General features: G+C 43.0%; 1 protein-coding gene across 3 annotated transcripts; it reads left to right on the top strand.

The window, feature by feature from the left end:
* Positions 1-240: 240 nt before the first annotated feature.
* Positions 241-27,677, top strand: NUP42 (nucleoporin 42). Of its 3 annotated transcripts, XM_075558305.1 has the most exons (7): positions 241-433; positions 2,288-2,513; positions 4,151-4,245; positions 16,732-16,808; positions 17,578-17,664; positions 19,816-19,882; positions 21,862-27,677. In XM_075558305.1, the coding sequence occupies exons 1-7, from the start codon at positions 316-318 to the stop codon at positions 22,413-22,415; spliced, it is 1,224 nt and encodes a 407-aa protein (XP_075414420.1). In that variant the 5' UTR covers positions 241-315; the 3' UTR covers positions 22,416-27,677. The 3 variants fall into 3 exon arrangements, with proteins under 3 accessions (XP_075414420.1, XP_075414418.1, XP_075414419.1); XM_075558303.1 differs by lacking the exons at positions 16,732-16,808; positions 17,578-17,664; positions 19,816-19,882; positions 21,862-27,677 and adding an exon at positions 9,844-12,488; XM_075558304.1 differs by lacking the exons at positions 241-433; positions 16,732-16,808; positions 17,578-17,664; positions 19,816-19,882; positions 21,862-27,677 and adding exons at positions 762-1,175; positions 9,844-12,492.

Raw genomic sequence — 27,677 nt, 5'->3', positions numbered from 1 at the left:
CTCAAGGTCTCGCGGACGTCTGTCCATCCGCCTTCCTCTTCGTGGCGGAAGGAAGACAATGGCTCGGCCTCAGGGTCGGACCCGCGTCCTTTCCTCCCGGGAACCTTTCAAGCGGCCCGCCTCCGCGGCCCCGTGCCGTGCGGGCGCCCTCCCGAAAGGCTCCGGGGCAGAGGCCACGCCTCGCGGGGCGGAGCCAACGGCCTGCGCTGGCGCGCGGAGATGACGTCACAGACGCGGCCCGCGCGCCTTCGGTGGCTCGGCTCCGCGTCCGTCTCCGGCGCTGGGTGAAGGTCGCTCTGCGAGCTAGCTGCGGCCATGGCCATTTGCCAGTTCTTCCTTCAGGGCCGGTGCCGCTTTGGAGACCGGTGCTGGAATGAACATCCGGCCAGGGGGTCTGGCGGGGGGCGGCACCAGCCGCAGCAGCAGCCCTCAGGTGAGACGGAGCCCCGGGTCCTCCCCCGTCCGCGTAGCCGGGGAAGCGGAGGCCGTGGGGGGCGGGGGGTGCCCGGCCGGCGGGAACGGGCAGCGTGCGGGGCCCCGCGCCGCGGACCCTTGACCCGAAGGCCGCACGTGGTCGGCGCCCGCCCGCCCCGCGCGGCCGAGGACGCAGTTTCTATTGGCCTCCCAGGCGCGTCGCTGGTGTGTGTTGCACGGAGGGCGGGAAGTTGGACCGCGGGGAGGACAGAACAACGAATGTGAAATCGCAGGTGGGGATCCAGCTTCCTAGTCTGCAAATGGGCGGCACTCCGGATTACGTAGCAAGACCCAGAGCTGCCATTTGTTGCTGTTACCCTCGTGTGTACCTTATTTTACCTGAGCTCTCGTATCTAGTGTTGTGAAAGCGTCGAGGGAGAGGCCGCTTTGTTCGGAATCCGCTCTCTTTGGGGGCGACGTGAATGTGATAAACCATGTAGTCGGGGGCCGCCCCTGGGATCCCCCGAGGGCCGCAGCCAAGGAAATGCCCCGAGAACCCAGGGCTCTACGCGGACTTGCTGACTGGGTGGCATTTATAAAGTGAAGCTTTCACAGATACGTTACTTAAACGTTACCTAAGAGTTTGGATAATTTAACTGCTTATTCTGTGGATATTTGAAGAGTCCACATGAATGAATGCTTTTCTTGGGAGCCTGCTTGTGAGCGGAAGTGGGAGGACAACGTGCCTGAAGGCTTCCGAGGTATTCCCGCTAAAATACGCAGTAACGAGAAGGGGCGGGGGAGGGGCGTGGAGGATGACCTGGCAGAAACCTAGTTCATTTGAGCCCCTTCACGCACTACACCAGTTGTGGGGTGATGGAAAAGTAAAGTGCTCTCGGCAAGAGACCGAGAGACCGGACTTGAAGCTACACTTGAAGGGTGCTTTCTTAGAACAACGTGCTACCACCAGGTGCTGGTGTGTTTCCAGTGAAGCTCTTCTGCTGACCCTGAGGCTGCATTGTGATCGCGTGTCTATGCTGCTGCTTGAAAGCAGCCCTTTTGTGTTATCCACAATTCTAACAAACTATCCCAAATCAGAAATTCTGATGGTAGAAATTCACTCTCTGACTAGTAATTAGGAAGCTGAATTGTTGCTGGGAGCAAGGGTCTAGGGAGTCTGCCAAAGACCAGCTTGGTTGAGTTTATTCTGCCAGCATGAGACAGAAACTGCTTGTGTATCCCGTGAAATTCAAGCAAGTTACAGACCCCTGAACCATGTGGCAAAAAGCAGGTTTGGCAATGATCACAGAAGCACTATGCTCTACTGGGGACACATCCTCCCTGGCTACCTATCTGTATGGCCTTCCCGCCAAGCTGCTGGTGGTTTTGAACTAATGACCCACTGCTAGCAATCCAACATAACTAGAGCTTGTAAAATGGAATAGCACCTGCTTTAAAAATGTTTGCTCAAGTAGAAAACCTATTTTGGAAATGTTAATGGCAATGTATGTACAAGTGTGCTTATAATACAAATGAATGATGGGTTGTCATAAGATTCCGAAGAACCCCCCAATAAATTGTTTTCTAAAAGTTTGGTAGTTACTCAAATTAAGCCGTTTATGATACATGCCAATCCACTTACTTTATTGTGAATCCGTAATTTCCTTAATAAACTTTTCAGCCTGGTTTAGTAATAAATCATTTTTTCTATGAATTTACATCCTCAGTTTTGTTAAATAATGCAATTAATGGCACAATGGCTTGTTAATACGGTTTGCCATAAATCATAAATGGAGGTGACTTAGAGCTGGGGAAAATGCCTATCGAACGAGAAGTCCCTAGTAAAGTTGTTTCTTTGTGATGTTTACTTTAGGTAGTAACCGGCGCGGGTGTGATGCCTCAAGCCAGAGGCGCTCGGGTGTCATCCAGCCATCGAGTTTCTCCAAATCTGCACCATGGGGGGGCAGCAGAGATCAGGAGAAGTCATCAGGTTCTTTTCCACTTGGAGACTCAGCCAGCAGTTCCAGCAGGGAGGTAGTGTCAGAGAACGCGTTCGCATCACTGAGCGCTGATGAGCAGAAAGATGAAAAGAAACTTTTGTAAGTGAAAGTCTTTGGGGAAATGACCAGCTGTTTGCTTATTTTTATTGAAAGCACTTACAGTATTTCCTTTTAAAAAGAAGGGATGTTATAAAGTGAGAGGTGGAAAAGGCAACCTTTGAATAAGCCATCTTTCTCTTTTCAAATTTTAGGCTGTTATTAACACTAGTGAATATCTTTGCAAGTTTAGTTCTGGTTAGGTTAACCTATTTAAGTTTACAAATTTAAAATCTTATATACATGTGGACAAAATATATTATCTTTCCATTTCATTTTTCCAGATATTTTTGAACACCCCTCATATTTGTGTGGTATATTAAATTCATCTTAACTGTAGTGCAGTTAAAGCACATCTATAGTTCTTTAGCCTTCCGTGCAAGCAACGAGTTTGTGGTGCAGTGTTTAAGCTCTCAGTTGCAAACTGGAAGATAAAGAACACTGAACTCATCTGCCACGCTGAGATTTATAGCTGTGGGGAACAATTCCACTGTGTTCCTCCTTTTTTCTCACCATTAGCTGTGATAGAACCCGTTTGAAGCCCTTCACTCAAAGGGCAGCTAGTAGTAATTTTGGAGGTCTTAACCCAAGGATTGTTGGAATTGGAAAAGAAGGAACAATCAATGCTTCCTGTATTTGTTGCACTTCTAAATGTAGTGCAGTGGTCTCTATGAATGAATGATCTATGATCCTGTTGATGTAGCTCCCTGGTGACAGAGTAGTTACACGCATTGGGACTGCTAACCACTGGGTCAGCAGTTCGAAACTCGAAACCAACAGCTTCTCTGCCAGAGAAAGCTGGAACTTTCTACTCCTAAAAAGTTAGTCTCGGGAACCCACAAAACTAGTTCTACCCTGTCTTAGAGGCTTGCTATGAGTCTAAATTGGCCGTGAGTTGATTTTGTTGTAGAGGGTGAAAAGTACAATTGAATCAATTCCATGGCTTTGCAACAAGAGTGAGTCTCCTATCACAAAAACTAAAAATTGGGCAAAATGATCCGAGATATTTACTCACATTGAAATTGTATGGTTTTGAAGATGGTATTGTATTTTTATTAACTTCAGGTCTTTAAAAATGTATGCCGATGCTGATCTCATTAAATACATTAGTTAATTCAAAAACCAAACTCGTTGCTATCAAGTCATTGATGACTCCAGCAATCCCATGTGTTTCCGAGACTCTTAAACGGGGTAGAAAACTCAGTCTTTCTCCCATGGAGCTGCTGGTGATTTTGAACTGCCGATAATACAGATTGTAGTCCAGTGCATAACCACTACACTACTAAGACTCCTGCTTAGTAATCTAGTGTAAGGAAATAAGACCAGGCACCTCCATGGCATAATGTTTATAACCTGGAAATTTCGTTCATATTTTTGTAAGCAATTTAAAAGAGCAGTTCAGAAATTACCATGTATGTGCTTGTGTATACGCCGTTTTCCAGCCTATTTCAGTGCAGGTTTTGTGGTAATATTAGGTGCCTCTGCTGATAATCAGGTCGGCTGATAGTTGAGTATATGTGGTATAATGGGGAAAATTAAGACTTCTGTGTTTCCTAGGATTTAAAAATATTAAATAAGAATCATAATAAATTCTAACAAAGATGAGACAAATCCTTTACTCTGTTTTTCTCCACCTCCAGGGAAGGAATTGTGAAAGACATGGAAGTTTGTGAATCTTCAGGGCAGTGGAAGTTTTCTGTTTATTCACCAATGAAAGATAAACCTAATATTTCAGGTAATTGGGGAACAATATTTAAAACATTATAGAACTAAGACAAATCTCTATCACACAAACACACACCCTCCCATAAAAGCCAACTTGGCTGCAATTAGTATCTGTTTCTTCTAGCAGAACTGTGTATTTGGGGTTTGAGATTGGAGACTATGTTTTTTAAGGTTTGTAGTTTTGATGAGAAAAGAAAAATTAGGAGCCACCAGAATCATAATTCTACAAAACCAAGAAGAGGTTCTGTATTGTGGACTCCCCAGACATGAAACCTTTAAAACATCTGAGCTTCCCCAGTGATAGAAGAGTTACATTCTGCTTGCCACCAAGGCTTGGCCAGCGGGCTATGTTCCCTTTCTTTGTAAGAATAGCCCTTTTTCATAAGGTAGTATATGTGCCCGATCTCAGGTATTTTTGAAGCTGAACCTTAGCTGGGCTACATATAGTTTGTGTTTTAAGCACACCTTTAATTACTATTTCCACTTTGATGTAGGGCCATAGAGACTGGGTGGGTCAGTAATAAAACCCATCAGGTGCTTTGCAGGAGGAAGAGGAGACTGCTCCTATGAAGATCATCCTTGATACTCGACTTCATGTAGTGATCACTGGAGATATGGGTGCTACCGCACAATGTGAAGAAAGCAGATAGTGCCTGGCTGTCAGTCAGCCGTAATCGTGCCCGGGGTTAAAGGCTTCTATTCAAACAAACAGACATTTAAATGAGGAGTCAACTGAGTCCACATGAAAGAAGCACACCAGCTCAAAATCCAGATATGAAGGGAAAGCTAGCACAGGTTAAAATTGTCAACACTCAATTTGTATAAACGGCTGTGGAGGACAGATGGAGCCCAAAACGTACCTGCAGAGTATCTAGTCTGATGAAGTCAGGGGCAGAGCCCCTCTCGCCCCAGACAAGGGTCTCAAACAGCTTTACTATCAGCTAGAGATCATTGTAAACTTGCTTATGCTAGATTGAACTTGATATTGGGTCAGTTGACCACCCTCTTGACCCAACCTGAATTTGTTATAGGCACAAGTATTTCTTGTTCCATGACAAAAATTTCTTCCTGGTTTTTAAATGTTGATGGTCATCTTTTTTATCCTTATATTATTATTTTGTTTTTCTTTCTTAGTGTTTCTGTTGGGTTTCCCAGGCTGTGAAACACAGGGGTAGATGCATAGAGCTAATAACTCATGCAAGAGTTTGTAGGGCTAGTGGGTGGAAGATACGGAGGATGAGATTTGGGGATCAAACAATAAATGGGACAGGGGAGTACTAGAACAGATTGTGATTCTACAACTCATTTTTAAAATGATTTAACCATAGAAGTATATGCGACTGCTATCATGGGGGGGGGAGGCATTCGTGAACAATTGTTACTAAAGGTGAAGGGGGAAAGAGTTGTGTAGGGAGCATTGAGTTTATGTCAGTGGTGATGGAATAATTTGGAAATGGATATCAATAGTGGCTGTGTAGCACGTAGTGTGAGTCAGGAACACTGAATTGTATTGGGGAAATTGGAGAATATTCTGTTGTGTATGTTTTTGCCCCAATTAGAAAGGAAAATTACGTGGATAACAATGACTAAGGAAGGAAAAATAGAATATGATGACAACTCTTAAGACATGGATAAAGTGCTAATACAACTTAATTGAGAAAAGAAAATTTTACATCCTTGGAAACTCCATACATGGTTGCCATAATCCGTTGACTCGATGGAATTGGGTTTATCTATTGACAAGGATGTATTCCTCTTTTTTTCCTTATGGATGATTTGGTAACACCAGTTACAGCACTACAATGGTGTAAAAAAACTATAGTCCGGCCCTCCAGCAGGTCTGAGGGACAGTGACCTGAGGAGCCCTGGCTTAGAGAATGATTCCCTTTCCTCCTCTCCTTGTTCTCTGTGTTGTCATTTTAGGAGTAAAAGTGAGAATGGTAAACACTGTTGTACCCACAAGCTGAGTCCCACTCAGAGTGACCCTGTAGAGCAGAATGGGACCTACAAACAGGATTGACTGGTTTTGCTCAGCTTTTAATGCCTTCCAAGTTTACTCAAACTGCGGGATTATTGTATGTTTGTGCCACAATGTGCTTGTCCACCATTGGTAATATGCTTGAGTTATTTCCATCTGTTTGCTATTGTAATACGATTGTAGTGAATGTGGGTATGCATATGAGTATGTACATGTCTATTGGTGACTCCTGTTTGATTGCAAACGTGTGGCGTGCAATGAATGGGTCATGGTGAATAGTTTTTGCTTGCTTGTTTTTGTTTTTCATTTTTTGAGAGGTAACCATACTATTTTTCACAGCAGTTAAATCATTTGATATTCTGCCTACCAGTGGATAGATGGGTTTGGGTTAGCCAAGTGGTATCTGTGTGGTTTTGATTTGAATTTCTATTGACAAAAGAGAGGAGCCCTGGGGACAGAGTGGTGAAAGTGTTAGCCAAAAGTAGTTGGTGTGAACCCACCAGCTGCTCCTCAGGGCAAAGAAGTGGTAGCCTACTTTTGTAAGATTGCATCCCCTGGGGCAGTCTGCTCTGCCTCAGTCAGTCAGTGAGTGTTGGCTTTGCTGATGGAGCCCTGGTGGCTCAGTGGATGCGTTCTGCTGACTGAAAGGCCAGTGGTTCCAGCTGACCCGTCCAAGGGATACAAGGCAGACGTGGAGGCCTGTCTTAGGAAAACACATGGGATAATCCTGCTGAGTCACTAGGAGTCCAAATCAACTCAAACCCAAAACTCACTGTCCTTGAGTTGGCATGAACAACGCTGTAAGTACCCCTTGTGCAATTTGTTGCTTGTGCATTTGAGGAACCCTGCTGGTGTGGTGGGCTATGAATTGAGCTGCTAACAGCAAAGTCAGTGGTCGATACCCACTGCTTCCTCTGAGGGAGAAAACCAGGCTTCTGTTCCTGTCGAGATTGGAAGTCTCAGACCCCAAAAGGGCAGTTTTACTCTCATGGAATCAGTGAGTCAAGATCAACTCAATGGCAGTGAGTTTGGATTGCATTTTAGATTTGTAGTTACGTTTTAAAATGTGCCATTAAAATTATGCACCTAGATTTTTATATTTATATTATAGTTTTAGCCTAAACATGTTGATCCATTTCAAGTCAGTTTTTATATTTGGGACCTGAATTTTTTTTGCATGTGGATATTCACTTTAACTAGCACTGTTGAATGAACTTTGCATGTGGATAGATTTCTTTCTGGGCTTTCAATTCTAATCCATTGGTCTGTGTGTCTATCATCTAGGCTATTTGATTGCAGCAACTGTGGTTTCTTTTGAACTTGGGAACTATAAGGTCTCCTATTTTATCCTTTGGCCATTCAGGGTTTCTTTCCATATAAAGTTCCTTCATCTTTGCATCTCAGTAACCAATGCTGTTAGAATTTTGATTAGGGTTGCATTATACAATAAAATCTGCAAGGTAAAATAAATCAATAGAAGCACCCAAATACAGGGATGGCGATTTAAGTTGGAAGACATCAGAAGAGTGAGGCAGTCCTCTTAGGAATCTTTGACAACTTTAAATTGTGTTCTGCATGTCTCTCCTTTTCCCGGGATCTTCTATAGATGCTCTATAGATGCTCTATAGATGCAGTAAGGACACAGCTACCACACATCCTGTTGTTCTGGTGTCATGGCAAAGGAGGCCATTGTTCGTGTGAACAATGAGTTACACTTCATTTTCTCCTGTTCGGGATTTTCTTTTCCTGACAGAAAATGAGAGACCATGTGTGAGTTTTGGTCTCCATATTTGCTCTTTATAAGTGAGGTCGGACGTGTGATTTGTCTTTCTTCACTCAGCTTGTCTTTGCAACCATGCAGTAGTGTGTTCTAAGACTTTCCTTCTTTTATTGATTGAGTAGTATTCCGTTGTATGGGCGTTTCTTATGTTTAAGTCCTTTGTTTTATGACTAGGTGGTTTCTGTGGTTTGCCTGCCACTCTGGTGCTGCTCCTGCTGCCGACACTTGTCCACACAAAGATCTTGGGTGTCTTTCTTGGTGGTTATGGAATTTTCCATCGTTGCTTCTGGGATGGCTCACATTATATATACCCAGGAGACTAGCAAAACTGACCAATTGACTTGTTTCAGGTCCTACAACTTTTATTTGCATGTTCCCACCAGTCATTTGGTGGGAGTTACCAAGACTGGATAGGTGAGTTGTGCCAAGTAATGCAACTCTTGCCACACCCTTTGTATGTGTATGTTTCCTTATTCTTAAACTGTAGTTCTTTTTCTCTCCCCACCCCCTACCCTACCCCTCACACACCTCCCTTTATGTATTTTCCTTGTTGATAAAGAAACCCTACAGATTGTGCATTATGTCATTGCTCTGGCCAGGACTTCCTTTACAGTACTGCATAGGAATGATGAGGGTGGGCGTCCTTATCTCATTTCTCTTGTCTGTGGGAGATTCTAGGCCAGTGGTTCTCAACTTTCCTAATGCCTGGACTCTTTCAGACAGTTCTTCGTGTGGTGGTGCCCCCCACCCCCCAAACCATTAAATTATTTTCACAGCTGTCATTTTCCTACTGTTATGAATCAGGTGACCCCTGTCAATCCCTGAAGGGGTCTTGACCCACACGTTGAGAACCCCTGCTCTATACTGAGTATAATTTTGACTTTTTTCATATGTGCTCTTAAATCATGTTGAGAAATTTTCCTTGCATTTCTGTTTTGCAGAGTTCTATCAAGCAAGGGTTTGAATTTTATCAGTGCCTTTTCCACATTTATTGAAATAATGATGTGATTACTTTATTAATGTGATATACTGACTTTCTTATGTTAAGTCACTCTTGTATTATTGGAATAACTCCTACTTAGCCATGCTGTATGGTTTTCTACCATATTGAATTCTAGTCACTTGGATTTGAGTGTGTATTTATGAGGATTATTGGTGTGTAATTTTTGTGATACATTTTTTCTTTTTTAATGAAACCATTTTACTTATTTCTCACCAAACCATTTTACTTATTTAAGTTTTATTGGCGCTTCATCCACATCTCACATATTTCAATGGTTTAATCATCAAGAAGAGTTGTACAATCATTGCCACATCAATTTTAGAACACTTTCTTCTTATACTCATTGTCATTCATATGATATTTTACCAAAGCATTTTATTAGGTGCCAGTGCAGACAATTTGCCATTTCATGGTTGACTCATATCAAGCAGTGTTGCACAATTGCTGCCAAAATGTTTCAAAACATTTTCTACCTTTTTGAAGTCCTTGTTATACGCTCCCACTTACACAGCCACACCCCCCTGTACTGTGCTTTTCTCATTATCAGGGGTGTTGATGTCGTAGAATGCTTCGGGAGGGGGCACTATACCGTTTACTGCTACATAATGGAAGCGTTTCAGTGGGGTTGGTGTCAACTCTTGTTCAAAACTATAGCTCAGGCCTTTTTCCATGTTTTTGATGACAGGTTTGTGGGCCTGTTTAGATTATCTACCTTTGTGCTAATTTAAGTGAGTGCTTATAATGTCTCCATTTCCTTTATTTTAGCTGCAGCGCTTTGTTAACTGCTTCTTTAAGTTGCCAAATTAAGCTATTGATTTGAGTTTTTGTTTTGTTTTTAATGTTATAGGCACTTATTGCTATGAAATTCTCGACAAAGACATCCAAAAACTAGTCTTAAGTTTTCTCGATGGGATAAAGGAAAATATGGGAAAATTTTTAGAAGAATTCAAAAAAACAATAGAAGAACAAAACAAGGAATTTAGTAAGGAGCTAGAAACCTTAAATAAAAAGCAACTAGAAATTCCAAAGCTTAATAATGAACTAACAGAAATTAAAAGCACCTTAGAAGAAAGCAGAAGTAGAATGGAAACCATGGAAGGAAGACTCTGTGAACTAGAAGACGATGACTCTGAGATTACTCAGTTCGAGGACCAAGTAGAAAAAAATGAACAGGGCATAAGGGCTCTGTGGGACTACACGAGGAGAAATAATGTACGCATAATAGGAATTCCGGAAAGAGAAGAGAGGAAACGAAGTCTAGAAGATATTTTTGAAGAAATAGTCATAGAGAATTTCCCAAATCTGGAACATGAGATGATTATCCAAGATGCTCAACGAGATCCAAATAGGTTAAATGTTAAGAGAAACGCCCCAAGACACATCATCATTGGACTTAGCAGGTACAAGGACAAAGAAAGCCTTTTGAGAGCAGCACGAAATAAGGGAAATGTCACTTACAAAGGAGCATCAATAAGACTAAGTGCCGATTTCTCACCAGTAACTATGCAGGCAAGAAGGCAATGGTGTGACATTTACAAAACCTTGAAAGAAAATAACTATCAGCCTGAAATAATTTACCCAGCAAAATTATCATTCAAAAGTGAGGGTGAAATTAGGATTTTCCCAGATAAAGAGAAATTAAAGGAATTTGTAGCCACCAGAATAGCTCTGCAACAAGTATTAAAGGGGGTTCTCTAGAAAGGAAACATGTTCCCAGTCCAATAATCCAAGGGGTTGGCGCTAAATAGCCAACTGAATACATATCATAAACTGACAATGAGATGGGGGATCTGGGCTACATGATTGTAATTGATGGGCTACATGATTGTAATTGACAACCTAAAAATAAAATGGAGATGATTGGTATAGATAAGAGAACTTTCACGTGTTAAAAGGGAATATAAGTGGTTTGGTAATTATGAAAAATAATGAATGAAAAAATAAATTGTTAAAAGACTCCGCTTTGAGGGGGAGTGGACGTTTAATAAAATGTTTGACAAACTTGATAATTAATTGCAGTGAACATAAGTGGATTAAACATTCTAGTGAAGAAACTGGTAGATTGCACTGCAAATATGACCCATGTATAAGAAGGGGTACATTTTAAGCACAGGTGCGTAAATAGATTATAAATGTGGGGGTTGAGATACTTGACTATAACACGGAAGCAGCAATATAAAGCGAGCAATGGTGATGTTAATATATGACAGGTTACAGTGAAAGTTTATTATGAGACAGAAGGCCATATGTGGAGGCCATGTGTGCCACCTTTTTTGATGGTGGATGGGAATAATGAACCAGAAGACCTGTATAACGTTGGCCATTTGGACTTAACCAGATGTAAAGCACACAGCTCAACAGCAGCACAGCACACACACTACCTCATTGTACATGCGTTTGCTCTAGACTAGTTTTAGACACAGTAACTAAGTTTTTAAAAATTGAAACTCGTGTCTAATCTGACCATAATAGAATGAAGTTACAAGTCAATAAGGGAAACTAAAACACAAAATTACAGATTCATTGATTTATAAATGGAAACCAAAAGGAATACATAGAATCTTGTTTTTTTGAATAAGAATAGTCAAAGGTGAAAATCCTTACTTGGCTCTCGATCCTAGAACACACATCATTTTAGTAACAATGAAAAATTGGGAAGGCCATTAATGTGCTTTGCTACAGACCCAAATATGGTGGCTTAATTGCAGAAAGCACTTTTGGGATTGAGCTGTGTGTTGACCTACTTTATTCACAGACCATTCTTGTTGAGAGAATGTGCAGACTGGTGGTGACTATCCAGTCACTTGGCAGGCAGGTTCTCAAACTGCCTGTTCCTTCAGATAAACAACTGGCAGTGTTCATTGCCATGACGAAATGTCAATTATTATGCAGAAAGATTGTGGATAACGCTTTCTTGCCACCAGCTTCTCTTCGGTTGAGGTAGATGGTGACATTAACTTAGGAGCTTCTTGAGTAATGGCTTGCAAACATTTAGAAGTAATGTGTATTACATTACTTGGTGACCCAACATCTTCCAGATGTTACTAAAAATCCGTTATAAGTGAATGGATCCAACTGATTTAATGTAATAGTATAAAAATATTGGGGAAACTGCCATTTGTTGTGTTTGGGTGTTGTATCAGTTATACTGTTATTAAAATCTATACTCAAAAATGTACCCTGCAGTGCTCATAAAAGTTAAGCTGCCTGAGCATTATGTTATTTTAAAACCAGTCTGTTTGGAATCAAATTTACACTACATAACTTAACAATTAGACATTATAGCGTGATAAGTTCGTTAATGGAAAGGGGGACAAATGGTTGTACAGCTGCAAAGACAAGCACTATCGCCAAATTGTAGATAAAAAGTTACTCTCTATGCTCTCAAAATAAAATTAGGAAAATCTTCCCTTTATAACTATTTGTGTGAGAACAAGGTTTACATGCATCAAACTGGCACCTCAGTTTCATTGGAAAATTGCTTTTTCTAAGTTTGTCAACTTACATTTTAGATAAGAGAATCTGCCATTGGGTGCCCATATACATAATGAATTTGCCTAAATGTCACAGACTTGAAGCCCAGTACTTTGCTCTGAGTCAAAGATTGGGAGGAAAACATTCCTGCATGTGTCCTAGCTAGGGACAAGATTGGCATGTTCCAAGACCAGTGAAAACTTGGAGCAGTGGGGGAGAATCTAAGGGAAATGGGAAGACAAAGCCAGCAAGGTAGTCTTGTGCCAGACACTATTAGACAATGAGCCTAAAGACCATATGTAGGGGATTCCATCAGTCTATCCAGCCAGTAAGTCACCCTGGTCTTTTTTAATGATTGTGAGTTCTCACTCTAAGGCCACCTGATGTGATTCCTTTCAGGGTAGTTAGTAACCGGGCACCATCTAGTTATTTTAGATTCAAAGAGACTGATGTGTACATGTGGTCCATTTGTTCTTAGGACTAATTGTTTTCAAATATGTTTTTCTGCACTCTTTGTCCCAGATAGTCTAATAATTGCACCTTAAATTACCTCACAAGCTTTTAAGGTCCCAAAGATAGGCTGTAGGAAATGATCTACAAATTGTTAGGCCATTTAACCAGTGTCCCAGGATATCGTGGATCAGTGTATGATTTCCAGCATCAGAGTAACAAGAAGGCTACCACTTTAGGGTGGACAGGCAGGAGGGGAGAACAAACAATGCAAGAAAAACAATTACAAAAGGAAAATATTTTGGTGGGGTGCTTCCAGATCAGTGTCCTCTGCTGGCCCAGGCTGGCTAGCTCATCCCTATTGGAATCTGCCAGTCCAGAAGGTGTGTAGGGTTAGAGATCATGGAGAAAGTTTGCAGGTCCAGAGGGCAACTGGGCAGATAATTCCTAGTTTATGAGCTAGACTACAAAGTATCCAGTGTCAAGACCCCTAAACCCAAAAGTTGGTACCTGCTCATTGGCTGGTTAGGTTGAATACCATTGGTTCTGGAAAGAGTCCCTGCCCACCAGGGTGGCTGGGATGTCAGCGCTTGCAGGTGTGCAGAGACGGAGAGCATATCCCTTGAGCCTGTTCATGTGTGTCCGGTTTGCCCACTACTTGGGCTGTATAGTATTGGATACATTAGGTCTCAATCCCCTCAGTGGCACTGTTGAATAAGTGTTGGACTGTCTACCACAAGGTTCGGAGTTCAAACCTACCAGCTGCTGGAAGCAAAGAAGTTAGGGCTAACTGCTCCTGTAAAAGATGTCCAACCTCCAAGAAGAAAGTGAAAGGAAAGAACTAGGAGACAAAGGGTATATAGGTCTAAATATAGGCATATGTAAATATATATATGACAATGGTGAAATTGTGCATATATTTATAGATTTATTATTAAGACAGCAGATGGACATTGGACCTCCACTCAAGTACTTAGTCAACATGATGCACACCTTCTTGGCACAATCACTGAAGGCAAATGTGAAGAAAGCTGATGGTGCCTGGCTATCAAAAGATAGGGTGTCTGGGGTCTTAAAGGCTTCCAGATAAACAAGCAGCTGTCTAGCTCAGAAGTATCAAAGCCCACATGGAAGAAGCACACCAGCAGCCTGTGTCACCGTGAGGTGTAGAAGGGATCAGGTATCAGATATCAAAGAACAAAAATTCTTATCAGTGGGTGCCCACCTACCCAGTATGATCACTGAAGACAAATGTGTGCATAAGCAGATGTGGAGAAGAAAGCTGATGGTGCCCGACTATCAAAATATATAGCATCTGGGGTCTTAAAAGCTTGAAGATAAACAAGTGGCCATCTAGCTCAGACTCAAAAAAGCCCACATGGAAGAAGCACACTAGCCTGTGCAATCACAAGGTGTAGAAGGGATCAGGTATCAGGCATCATCAGAACAAAAAATACCATTGTAAATGAGGGTGAGTGCAGAGTGGAGACCCAAAGCCCATCTGTAGGCAACTGGACACCCCTTTACTAAAGGGTTGCGGGGAGGAGATGAGCCAGTCAGGGTGCAGGGTGGCAGTGATGAAACATACAACTTTCCTCTACTTCCTAAATGCTTCTTCCCCACACTATCATGATCCCAGTTCTACCTTACAAATCTGGCTAGACCAGAGATGTACTGTGGTACAGATAGGAACTGGAAACAGGGAATCCAGGACAGATGATCACCTTAGCACCAGTGGTGAAAGGTGATACCTGGAGAGTGGAGGAAAGGTGGGGTAGAAGTGGGGAACCGATTACAAGGATCTTCATATAACCTTCCCTGAGGCATGGACAACAGAAAGTGGGTGAAGGGAGACACCGGACAGTGTAAGACATAAAATAATTTGTGAATTATGAAGGGTTCACAAGGGAGAGGGGAAATGAGCTGATATTAAGGGCTCAAGTAGAAAGTAAATGTTTTGAGAATGATGATGGCAACAAATGTGCTTGATACGATGGATGTATGGATTGTGCTGACTTGTACGAGCCCCCAATAAAGTTTCTTAATGTGCAGCTCAGGAACTGTGTGTAGGGTCCCTGCGAGTCAACGATGTGGCTGGATGGCAGTGGGCAGCGCTTTTTGTGTGTTTCCCTTTCCCTGATCAGACTAAAATTAAAAACGCCTGCCCTGTAACAAGCTAACTGAAGAACTTCGCAGTCTGTCTCCTTTTGCTCAGCTAGTAAGCATTCAGTCCATTTCTCTGTCCATTCCTTGGAAGTTCAAAGCTCAATGTTCCAAGATTATCACCTTTTTCATTTGGTTTCTTGTGCCTTTGTTGTACGGGGTCTGGATAGTGTGCCCACCTATTCTTGGAAGCTGGGCATGCGTATTTTTAAGAACTGCTTCCCTACCAGCACCTAGGGGTTTCCATTTCACCCCCTCCTTAGTAACACCTTTTTTGTTTTTGATATCCTGAAAGGTAAAGCATTTTATCTCTATTTTTAAGTTGTGTTTTTATAATTGAACTCACATTTATTGTGAGTTTTTGGTTGGGGGGTGTTATTTTAATTAATATTCTCTAACTTACCTCTGTGTTCTACTATCCATTGTTATGGCTACACTGAACTGGAGAACAGAACTCAAAGGTTTACTAAGGAAGTTAGTGCTCAGGGTTGAGTTGTTCATCAGGACATGTTGGAAAGTTTTTCAGGTCTGCTAATAAATGCATTCCACTGTCAGTTCCAACTCTGGGTCAGCAAGCCCTGAATTAAGTGCCCAAAGGCACCCCACTCCAGAAAGCCTCAGCCAGAAGGCACTCAGCTCCACTTCTGTGGGTCAGCAGCTCCAACATCCCCATTTAGTGGCCAGAGGTAGCCTCTCCACAAAGCAGCCTCCTACACAGCACTTGGCTTTCCTCTCCATGGGTTGGGAAGTACATCACTCTGTGCTCTGGCTTCTGGTTCTGCTGCTGCTCTGCTATCCTAGCTGTCTTCTGGATCTCGGAGTCTCACTGCAAAAGCATCACCGGTCCAGCAGATACACTCTCGACTGACTTTTGGTAATGAGGTTTTCTCCGCACCCTCCAAACTCCAAGAATTTAGTTGCTACATAGCAGGATGGCATTGCAGGAAAGGAATCATTAGCAGGTGAACCCTCCCTCACCTCACCTGACCCATGCAAGACAAAGTTTGTGAGAGAGACTTTGGCTAGAAGGGCCATATTAAATAATTCACTGCCACTACTTGGGTATGTGTGTGAATTGTAATCTTTGCCCATACAAAAATAATTCCACTGCCCCCAAGTAAATTCTGACTCAGGGCAGGACTGCCCCTTTGGGGTTCTGAGAGTTTTCTGTCTTATGGAACAGAAAGCTTCATTGTCTGCTGAGTGGTGGGTTCAAGGCTGACCATGTAGCTAGTAGCTCAATGCACAAGCTAGAGGACCCCAGGGCCTCGGTCTTTCCCCACAGGAACTTTTTTTCATTGACTGTAAGGACTAGTGGGGTCTTTGCCTGTTAATACATGTTACAGTTTTCATTTTCCACCTTTCCCGTGTGCTTTTAAATTTTGTTGTCGTTTCTAATATATAGAAGTTTTAAGTGTGTAAATAGTCAAGTCTTTGTTATATTCACCATACTTATTTTTAAATCACCCTTATTCAGAAATCAAATAACTATTCAACTATATTCTACTCATACTTAATTTGAATTCTCTCTTGAAATCGTATGGGGGTGGTTTTAAAGTGACATTAGCATCGTAGTGCCTTTAGCTGTACTGTACTACCAACATTATTGGCATTTATTTTAAAGATTCCAATTGATTCCTCACTTCAGGTTTTACAGACATTTCCCCGGAGGAGTTGAGGCTTCAATATCATAACTTCTTAACCAGCAATAACTTACAGAGTTATGTAAGTTGGTTTCCTACTCATCTACCTCCATAACAGTAGCTCTTACTGTTATTTTGTGTTGGTAAAATTAGTGAGCTCTATGACTTGGTGGTTGGTTTTTTTTGTTTGTTTTAGTTGGTTGGTTGCTTTTTCAAGAGCTGGCTATTTTTATTTTCTAAATTACATTATTTGAGATTGGTTGATAATCTGGAGGGATCATAAGCATTTGACTGTAGTAATTAGGACTTATTTTAATTACAAATTGCTCAGGAATCGGCCCCAGAATTCAGACACTTTTGTCATTTGGTAAATGTTCATTCAGCGTCTCTGAAGTGTAGCCCCCTTGATGAATGCTGCCAAAAATCGTTAAATGACATACAGTCTTAGTAGATGGACCTTCTCACATTCCAAATATCACAGAAGGAGCAGCCTGGCTTTGTGTCAGTTGGGGGCCTAGAGCAAACGAGAGATGGCATCCTTCTCTTGTCTGCAGTGCATTTCAGTCCATGCGCGTGTTTAGCTCTTCTTCACGTGTAATTGGCTCCCTCTGTGCTACCAGGTACTTGTGATTCTTAACCAGATGATACAAGCCATTGGGAAGCAAGACGTGGACACTCGCTGGGATGTTTTCTTGGTCATCAGGGGCAGGTCAATGCACATTTTAAAGTTATGCACCATATAACTATTTCATTGGAACTTTTGGTGATTCTGGAGAATAAAGATGGGAAGTTGTTGAACACATTAACAAGCACCTGTTATTAACTATAAATATTTTTTCCGTCTTCCCTAGATCAATTCCGTCCAACAGTTAGTCAATCAATGGAGGAATAGAGTAAAAGAATTAAAATCTCTAAATACATCAACTAACGTGGCCTTGGTGAGTACTGAGATGTCTTCTTCAGAGGTGGTATATCTATTATTTCTTAGCAGAGGATATGTCCTATTAGATATGGAAAGCAAAGAAACACATTGTCAAAAACTGAAGTAGAGTCTGTGAGGTGCTGTCCAAACTCAGTGCCATGGAATCACTGCTGACTCAATGACCCTGTGGGCGTCTGAGACTTAACTGCTTACGAGAGTAGAAAGCCCACCTTTCTCCCAAGGAGCTGCTGGTGCTTGTGAACTGCCCACCGTGTGCATCATAGCCCAACGTGTAATCACTGTACCAACAAGGACTCCCATTGGGCGCTGCCCACTCAGTCTTCACACAGAACAGCGCCTGCTCCTTTTCCATCCTTGCACTTGGTACAGTTGAGCCCGTTGTTGCAGCCACTGTATCAGTTCGTTTCCTTCAGGGTCTTCTTTGTCCCTGGGCCCCTATTTTGCCAAATATGTTATCTTTTTCCAGGGCCTAGGTTGTGGAATTGTCTTCTCTGTCCCTCAGCTAGAAAAAAAAACAGAAAAATATGCTTTTCTAAAAATATTTTCAGAGTAAGGTTTTTAGAAAATTAGAAAATAGTGCATGAATTCATATACTTCAGACCGTCAAGGTTTAGAAAGCCATGGCTTTGAAAATGAATAGTAATGTATACACACATTAATTCATGTTTTTATCATGCCTGAAGGATGCTTAACTAGCCATGTGTGCCTTGTCAGGGACAAGAGGGGTCTTTACAAGATCCGTGCCCACTTCTCTCCAAAGATTGTGGTCCAGCTGTGTGTGGCATGTCTGTGCAGCTGTCAGTAAAATAGGATTCCTTTACCCCCATAAAAAGGTTTTAATAACCCTACATTTAACTTTTAATATTCCTAATTTCCCTGCCAGTTTCTGTTCCCACTCCTCTCAGAGGTTATGAAGATGCTCTGCCTGAGCTTATTGGCTGACTGGTCCCAGCACCCCCACCCTTTCTTAAACAAGTGCTTCTTAGGTGATTGGATTCCTGTGCCAGCTAGTTTCTTCCAACTTTGGGTGGTTGTAATTCCATTTAGAGGTGGTAGGGCCTCTTGGAAGCACCCTATCCTTAGGCAAGAGCTGGCCTGCCGCCGTCTCCACTGATGAGAGCCAGTCTGGAAGGAATAACTAAGTCCAAAGAACTGGAAAACTTGGAGCTAGAAGTCCCCTCTGCGTTCCTGGTCTCCCAGAGGCCCCTCTTTAGCTGGGGGCCTGGAACGCGCCCCCCAGAGCGAGCTTCGTGTGTGCCAATAATCTATGCCTTTGTGTGGATGAGCGTCGCACAGAGGGACAGGATCTAAAGTATACACAAACAAACCCGCATATCTTACGTGATTCTATTTGTATGAAACTCTAGAAAAGACAAACCTCATTGTTAGGGAGAGAAGACAAGTGTTGCCCAGGAAGAGGCACATGGGAAGTTTCAGAGGCAATGTGAAGGTGTAAAAGCTGGATTGTGGTAGTCCCACATTTTCAGAATTCATTAAGATGTAGCCAGAACATGGTGTTCAGAAAATGTTATTGGAGCCTCCAAATGAGAGAAACCAGGTTCAGTTGGGTTGGTTAGGAAAGACGAGGATGAAAGACATCAATTGTACTGCAGAGAATAGCAAAGGTATTTTCAGGGACTAGGAGATTGATTGTAGTGAGTTTTTTATAATATAATTTTGAATATTCCAGTTCATGTATTAGCATAAGTAGACTAGGTATCTTATAAAGGTTCCTTTTACCTGGCATCTAGGTTTCTTGATAAACGCAAATCCAAATTTGTAATATAGATACTAAAGTGTACTATTAATTGTTTCTAATTTTAATATATGCTTATTATATATTGAAATTTAGAAAGTAAAAATTCATAAATGAAATTGGAGTACATGTAATTCTATTACCCAGAGACAATTGCTCTTAATTTTTTTGGAATTGATACATTTTTGTCTGTTCAGATTCATATTATTTGGGATTGTACCGTTTGCACAAAATCAAATCCCCTTTCAACATTGTATTAGGGATGTTTTTCCATTTCAATATTTAACTTCACATTTTGAAATGCTCATCCTAAAAAGACATTGGGCTTGACTGTAATATAGAGAAAAGATCCTGAAGAATTATTCATGAGGCTCTTGATTATTTTTAAAGTTCTCCGCTGTGAGAGATGGAGTCAGTCAAATGGCACCAGCATTTGGATTTGGCGGCGGACAAGCAGGTGAGTGGTCCAGGGATGCAGGACTTGAGTATCATGGAGCCTGAGGAGGGGTGTTCAAGGCCATATTCTTTCTTTTTAAAAGTATTTTTTTGGGGGTGGCTCGTACAACTCTTATCACAATCCATACATACATCCATTATGTCAAGCACATTTGTACATTTGTTGCCATCGTCATTCTCAAAACATTTTCTTTCTACTTGAGTCCTTGGCATCAGCTCCTGATTTTTTTCCCTCCCTCCCCGCCCCGCCTCCCTTACAAACCTTGATAATTTATAAATTATTATTATTTCGTCATGTCTTACACTGTCTAACGTCTCCCTTCACCCACTTTTTTGTTGTCCGCCCTCCAGGTAGGGGGCTATATGTAGATCCTCGTAATCGGTTCCCCCTTTCCAGTCCACCTTCCCTCCACCCTCCCAGTATCACCACTCTCACCACTGGTCCTGAAGGGATCACCCGTCCTGGATTCCCTGTGTTCCCAGTTTCCTTCTGTCCCAGTGTCCATCCTCTGGTCCAGCCAGATCTGTAAGGGAGAATTGGGGTCATGATAGTACTCGGCTCCTTCCTGCGGCCCTTGTGTCAGGGGGTGTGCGATTGCCTACAGATGGACTTTGGGTCTCCACTCTGCACTCCTCCTTGTTCACAACGATAAGATTTTTTGTTTTTTGATGTCTGCTACCTGATCCCATCAACACCTCATGATCACACAGGCTGGTGTGCTGCTTCTTGTGGGCTTTGTTGCTTCTGAGGTTTCAAGGCATTTCAATCACCTTTGCAGTTACTATCTTCATCCATGCATTTGTGAAAGGGCGACCAGGGTGAAAGATCTACAGCTCCCAAACCCAAACCAAACCTACTGCCATTGAGTCAATTCCACCTCATATGGATCCCTTTTGGGATTTTTACCCCTACCCATGAGGTGGTTTTGTTTCTCGCTTTATTTTACTTGGTTTTGTGCTTTTGTTCTATTGTAATAGTTGTTTTTTTCTTTTTCTTTTTAAAATCATTTTATTGGGGGCTTGTAAAACTTATCACAATATAGATTTGTTTTGGTTTTTTTTCTGGTTCTCGGATCTCTCTTTTATCGTTTTATTAGGGGCTCATACAACTCTTATCACAATCCATACATACATCCATTGTGTAAAGCACATTTGTACATTCATTGCCTTCATCATTCTCAAGACATTTGCTCTGCACCTAAGCTGCTGGCATCAGCTCCTCATAGGGGTTTTTTATAGGAGGAGTAAGCCTCAGCCTTGGGGAAAAATGGGTTTAAACCATTGACCTTGTTAGCAGTCAATGCTTCCTTGATGGTACCACCAGGACTCCTGCAGCTCAGACTTGAGACTTAGCGTTTCTACCCTCAGGTTCTTTCCTTTAAGAGATAACTATGGCCGCAGCAGTGACTGAGAATTTCCTTGCTGCTGTGTATTACTCCTAAGCCACAGCTTTGGGGTGATGGAGGGGCAGGCTTAGAGTAAAGGTCCAGTCCCTGGGATTTCCCTGAGCTTCCCTGTCCACCCCACCCGTGTTCCCTGGCTGAAGGAGATGGGTATAAAACTGTTAGCAGAAAAGACAGCAAAACAAAATTAATAAGTTAACAGAAAAGACAGAAAAACGAGGTTTGCATAGATTTTTCTGACTTCTCATTTTCCCTTTCCTCTTCTAATAAATAAACTTGCCAATACTCAACAAGGCAGACAGAAGGAGTGGGGTGACACTGAATCATGCATGTAGGTTATTGAATTGAAGAATGTTTTGTTGTGTATATTTGTACCACAATTAAATAAACATTACACTAGTAACAATGGGTGTAAGGAAGAAGAAAATGTTCTAAAGTTGATTGTGGTAATGACTGAACTATTTGGATTAAGTGCCAATAAAACTGTCTTAAAAAAGAAAAAGGGGAGCGGGGAGTGATCTGGCTACATTTTCCTGCTATCACAGGTCTCTCGTTTTCTTGTTCTGACTTTGTGTAGGATTCGCAGTGAGCAATGCCAGCCGGCCTATGGCTCAGAGTTTCAGTTTTAAGCCCAGCCCTGCATTTGGTTCGGCCCCGGCCGGGAAGCCTTCGGTGTTTGGGAACGCTCCAGCCTTTGGAGCAGCGCCCTCTGCCAGCTCTACCTCTGCGCCAGCCTTCGGGTTTGGGAAACCTGAAGTCACTTCTGCTGCTTCGTTTTCCTTTAAAAGTCCGACAGCTTCTGGTTTTGGATCGCCCGAGTTTTCAGTGTTTTCATCTTCCTTGGCAGCAGGCCCTGCCGGAGCGCCAACAGCTTCTGGCTTTGGAAGTGGTGGTTCCCTGGCTGGCTTTGGTGGTCCAGGTTCACAGTCTAACACGGCTTTTTCTAAGCCAGCCAATAGTGTCTTTGGAAATAGCAATACAGCCGATTCTCTCCCTGCCTCAGCAGATAAGTTATTATTCACACCCAGGGATCAGCTCACAGCGCAAGAACTGGATCAGTTCCAGTCCAGGAAGTTTACTTTAGGAAAAATCCCATTGAAACCTCCACCAGTGGAGCTGCTCAGTCTCTAGCAGGGCATTATTTAAATACAGGCAAAATTGGCTTATGAGATATCTTTCGAGTGGTTTACATAAACGAGTAGATATTTATACCTATGTACACATGTATTCTTGGGGAATATAACAAGTTTTCAATAATGGCAGGTTTTAAATTTTATTTTTCTTAATTCAAACTAAAATATCACACACAAAAATCTGTGCACTGAATAAAGCACTTTTCTCCTTCCATACAAATTTACTCGTCTCATGCTTTAACGTTCTACCCCTATTATTTTGTCTTTTTGACATATCTTCCAAAAGTACTGATTTAGCACTTATGGAATACTCAGCTGCCTTCAGAATAAAAAGATGAAGTGTTAATTCAAATAATTGTAAATACGAGTCAAGCTCCTGAGGCCAGTGTCAAAGGGGCCAGGGTCCTTTCTGGGTCAAATCTCACTTCGATTTAGATTTTCTCTTTGGGCCTTATCAAACTTGCTGTGGACCCACTGTCTGGCTAGCTGAGTAGTGTTTGTTTTTTTTGTAAAAGAAGAGAAATCGCAATTTTCAGAGGATAACAAAAGGATAATTAAAGATATCCTTTGATAGCTAAAGAATAGCAAAACATTATCTTGGCCTAGTTTTTATATAGTAGTTTCTGGCATATCCTATCAAATGAATAAAATGAAAAATCCACTACCATCACGTCTACTCAACTTACAGTGCCCTGGCAGCAGAGTAGGTTACACTGGGTGCTAACCACAAGGTCCTTAGTTTGAAACCCTAGCCCCTCCGCAGGAGAAAGATGAGAGATGTACAGCCTCAGAAATGCACAGGGGCAGTTCTCTGTCCCATAGGGTGGTTCAGAGGGACACGTGGAAGGAATACAAATGGTGATTCCACGTGCAGCCAAGATTTACTAGTTTTTGTTTCTGGCGCTTGCTTCCACCAGAAGCCCGGGCATGTGAAGGCAGGCAGGGAGGAAGCTGGGACCCGTCCTGGATTGGCAGCCGAGAAACCAGACTCGGGAGTTCTGTGCTGCTTTCTCCGGCCTCAAAACAGCAGGTTCCTAAGGGGAGTCTGGAATTGAGCTGTGTGTTTACAATAGGAGATTCTAGTGAAAATGCCCGCAGTCCGAGTGATGTCAGTAGCTATGCAAAGGAGTTCTTCCTCAGAGGGCCTAGAACTGCTGCTGTTAGCTTTTTGGAAGAAGTGTGAGGTTCCAATTCACAGTTCAGAAACCGCTTGGGACATATATGCCGGGGATGTGGGTTTGAAGCCATCCTGGATGTAGGAGGGGGACACAAACACTGCCATTGCGTGGATACCGACTCCTTGTGTCGCTGTCCCTGTGGGTGTCAGACTGCCGGAACAGAAGGCTTCCTCGTCCCCATTGTGCAGCTTCTTTTCTAAATGCTGACCCTGTTCTGTGCCATCCAGTTGCCTACTTGTTGCAGAGCTGGCGATAAAACTGGTTCGCTTCCGTCTCAAGCTCTACTGACTCAAATAAATGTTCTTTTTATTTGTCTCTCCCCGCCCGCCCGGGTCCCTGCCGCCTCCATGCTTCCGGGTGCGGGAGGCAAATAAATGTTCTAATTTAGAGTCGAAGCCTAGAAAGTCCCCTCCTGGAATGAAGGCTAGAGGTTCGGGTACAGGTCTCGTATCGCTGGACTTCCTAGGTCCTCAGAGGGGTGTTGGCTCCATGTTTGCCTGCTTATTAAGAATCACCTTAAGTGCTTGTTAAATAAGGTGTCGCCATTGGCAGGCCTATCCTTGGAGCTCACGCAGGGCATATGTTTAAAACATCACAAGATCCTTTAGGTGAGTTTGTGAAACAACCCTCTAGTTACCTTTAGGCTACACAAGGCTGCAGGAAGTTGTTCTTTAATTGCTGGGGTTTATTTTCATACATCCTCCGATCCCAGTGTGGTCGGCTGATTGGAACCCAAGGTTGCCCTAGAGCTTCCATAGGGCGGCTATGGGTTACGGGGAAGCAGAGAAGCCACCCAGGAGCAGTCGGAAGGACTGCGGGCATCAGCATGCCCTCAGACCCCAGCGTTCACTGCCTGGATGCAGGTGGAGGGGAACCCAGCAGGGCATGTGCCAGTGTCAATGTAGCCACCCTCTGCACTTACCCTGTGAGGCCTGGTCTATGAAAGGCATACGAAAAAAAAAAAAAAAAAAAAAAAAAAAAGAAAGGCATACGAGTAAGTAAAACTGCCGCCCTTCACAGCTGCTGGCACTGCTGTCCCGTTAGCTGGGGTCTGGCCCAGAAGGACTGGTTGGGCTGGGTTGATTTTCTGAGCATAGATTTACAATAGGTAAGAGCTGAAATTAAGGTAGGGGTGGCATACCACTAACGGTGCCTCCTTGTGGGCGTGGCCTCACAAAGAGGAACCTGGTAACCTCTCCTGTCTGCCATCACCTTCCTGCTGGCTGACCCTGATTACTACCAGAGCCCTAAGATGTTACCACTGCCATTGGATCCACGCGACTTTGCACCCACCAACCTGTGACCCTCCTGCATTCTGTGTCTGCACGTGACTGCTGTGTGAGTCTGGAGAGGGGCTGGTGGACTTGCATTGGTTTGGGCTGTGGTGTTTTCTCAATAACTATTAGATAGAAAGCTCTTTCTCATATGACTGTCACTGGATTTGTTGCCCTAGTCAACCGGCCTCACGGGGGACGTGGGGAGCTGGCAATAAGCAGGAGCAGAAAATGTTGAGTTTGATTGTGTTGATGATTACACACGTTTTTAATTTCGCTGAATAACTAGTATGCTGGGTGAAGTGTGTGCCAATGAAACTTTTGAAAAGATGCTTTAAAGTATGAAAGCAATTAATAGAGCCATTTTATCCCCCCAACATAATAGTTTATAAGTTAAGAGTTATTACAGAAGACTGAAAAAAAAGTTGAACCTCACTAATACGCCTAAAAGGCAAACTAGAATAATGAGATCCCACTTCGTGCTTATCAGGTTGGCAAAAACAGAGAGCTTGATAATAATTCTGTGATTCTGATGGGAGTGTGGACTAGTTGCAGCAGTTTGACCCTGGTTGCATAGTTGTGCATTGAACTGCCAACTACATGGTCTGTGGTTCGAACCTATGAGCCACTGCGAGGGAGAAAGATGAGGCTGTTACTGCTGTAAAGAATGACAGTCTTGAAAATGCATAAGGCAGCTCTACCCTGCCCTACAGGGTCGCTGTGAGTCAGAGTTGACCTGATGGCAGTGACTGAAGGTGAATATGTCAGAATGTTAAATTGGGCAAAACATGATGAGTTCATACTTACATAATTTTCTATATTTTTCCATATGCTTCAAATAAGTTTAAATGTTTTTAAAGATTTGACTTGAGGAAAAGTGAATGTCTTTGTACTCTAAAATGTATATTATCAAGTAGCATGTGGATTTCTGAATGGTCATTATGAGTCAGTTTATTTGTCACTTTAATAAAATTGGCCATTTGTATTAGTCGGGTTGAATAGAGAACAAACTCAGATATGCTTATGTGTATAGAAGGAGCTTTATAGCAAAGAGTCATTGTATATTAAGAAAACGTTCTAGCCCAGTCCAGATCAAGTCCCTAAGTCCAATATTAACCCATATGTCTGATGCCAGTCTCTAAATTCCTCTTCAGACTCACGCAACACATGTAATGACACTGAGAATACAGGAAGATCACAGGCCGGTGGGTGGAAAGTCTTGTGGATCCAGTGGCAGTGGAAGCATCTCAGCTCTGACAGGGGTCTCCACGTGGCTCCTGCAGCTCCCAGGGCTCTAGCTGCATCAGCATAGCTCCATGTGGCTTGTCATCAGGGAGAGAGTCCTGCCTCCTAGGAGGAAGACAGCAATTCCCAGAATCGTCAGGAGAAGGCCATGCCCACACAGAGGCCTCATTGGCAATGATCTGATTGATAGGCTAGACTCCACCCTTCATTCACGTTAACAGTCGATTATGTAAGTGCCACACCATTTAAATACGGAAGTCAAAACTACTCTGCCGTTGACAGTAGCTACAGAAAATGTAATTTTGGCCACTGTTAAGTACTGTCAAGTTGGGTCTGACGCGCAGCAGAAGGAAACCGCCCAACCCTGCGTCATGCTCACAATTGTTGATGTGTTTGAGCCTCTTGTCACAGCCACTGTCAACCCATCGTGTCGTGGGCCTTCCGCTTTCCACTGCCCTTCTCTCCCTCAAGCAGGATGTCCTCCTTCAAGGCCTGGTCTCTGCTGACAACCTGAGTCGAAGTCTCACCATCCTCACTTCTGAGGAGAAATCTGTACTTCTTCCAACACAAGTTCATGTATACTGGTAGTCCTTGGAGTTTGTAACATTCTCCAGTACCATAATTCAAATACATCTGTCATGGTCTTCTTTATTTATTGTCCAACTTTCTACCATGGTTAGGTCGGGTGTCCCGTAGTCCTGAGTGACATCCTTACTCTTTAAAACTTTACAGCGGTCTGGTGCAGCCGAGTTCCAAAACGTGTTCTTGACTACTGCTTCCATGGATCCCGCAAATGAAATCCTTTACAACTTCAATCTTCTGCTGTTGGGCTAGTGGCACGTTGAGGGTACACCTTCCAGCATTTGTGCCGCAGTATGAAAGTTTGATTGCATTCACTAGTGCTTTGGGGGAGGAAAGAGGCACCAAATTCAAATGTAATTTCTAAAATCTCATTTATCAATTCTCAGGAAGGCCCTCAGCAACAATGGGCTCAAGCACAGGAATGATTGTGAGGATGGCACAGGGCCAAGCATTGGTTGATTCTGCTGTGCATAAGGTCACTGGGTCAGAACCAGCTCGATGGCACCTGACACTAACCTTGATTCTTAAGCAGCAATGACATGACAACATCATCGCGATGAGGGAGACCATCAGCATGAGGCTGTAGTAGTGTCCAAGGATTCACAGACACATGACCATCTAAATCAGACATGGAGAACAAAGGGAACGCACAACGTTGCAACCAACAGAGCAATTCATCACCATTGCAGGTGGGGCTCAGACTGAGATCTGCACACGATTGCAGAGAGAAAAGTTTACAAGATTGGTTCAAGATCTTCCGAACAAGGCAGTCAAGGTATGACTGGTGACTCTTCAATCCTAGTGCCCCAATTTCCATCAAGTGCTGACAGCAAGGCGGCCCCTCCCTGAGCTGGCAAGGGGGCTGGTAGCAATCCACTTTCAAGTGCATTCCGTCTGAGGGTAACGCTTTTCACATTGCTGGTCAAGGGTCAGAAAGAACCCCGCGGAGCCTGAGTCTGTGGAGGCTCAAATGAATTTAAG

This window comes from Tenrec ecaudatus, chromosome 9, assembly GCF_050624435.1.
Source record: "Tenrec ecaudatus isolate mTenEca1 chromosome 9, mTenEca1.hap1, whole genome shotgun sequence".
Classification (NCBI taxonomy): domain Eukaryota; kingdom Metazoa; phylum Chordata; class Mammalia; order Afrosoricida; family Tenrecidae; genus Tenrec; species Tenrec ecaudatus.
This window is presented reverse-complemented; position numbering and strand designations above follow the sequence as displayed.

What these genes read in the sequence shown, in the direction of transcription:
- NUP42 (XM_075558303.1), top strand. Translation starts at nt 316, where the DNA reads ATGGCCATTTGCCAGTTCTTCCTTCAGGGCCGGTGCCGCTTTGGAGAC. An exon ending in GCCGCAGCAGCAGCCCTCAG is followed by an intron (nt 434 to 2,287) that starts GTGAGACGGAGC and finishes TGTTTACTTTAG; the next exon opens with GTAGTAACCGGCGCGGGTGT. An exon ending in AGATAAACCTAATATTTCAG is followed by an intron (nt 4,246 to 9,843) that starts GTAATTGGGGAA and finishes TTAATGTTATAG; the next exon opens with GCACTTATTGCTATGAAATT.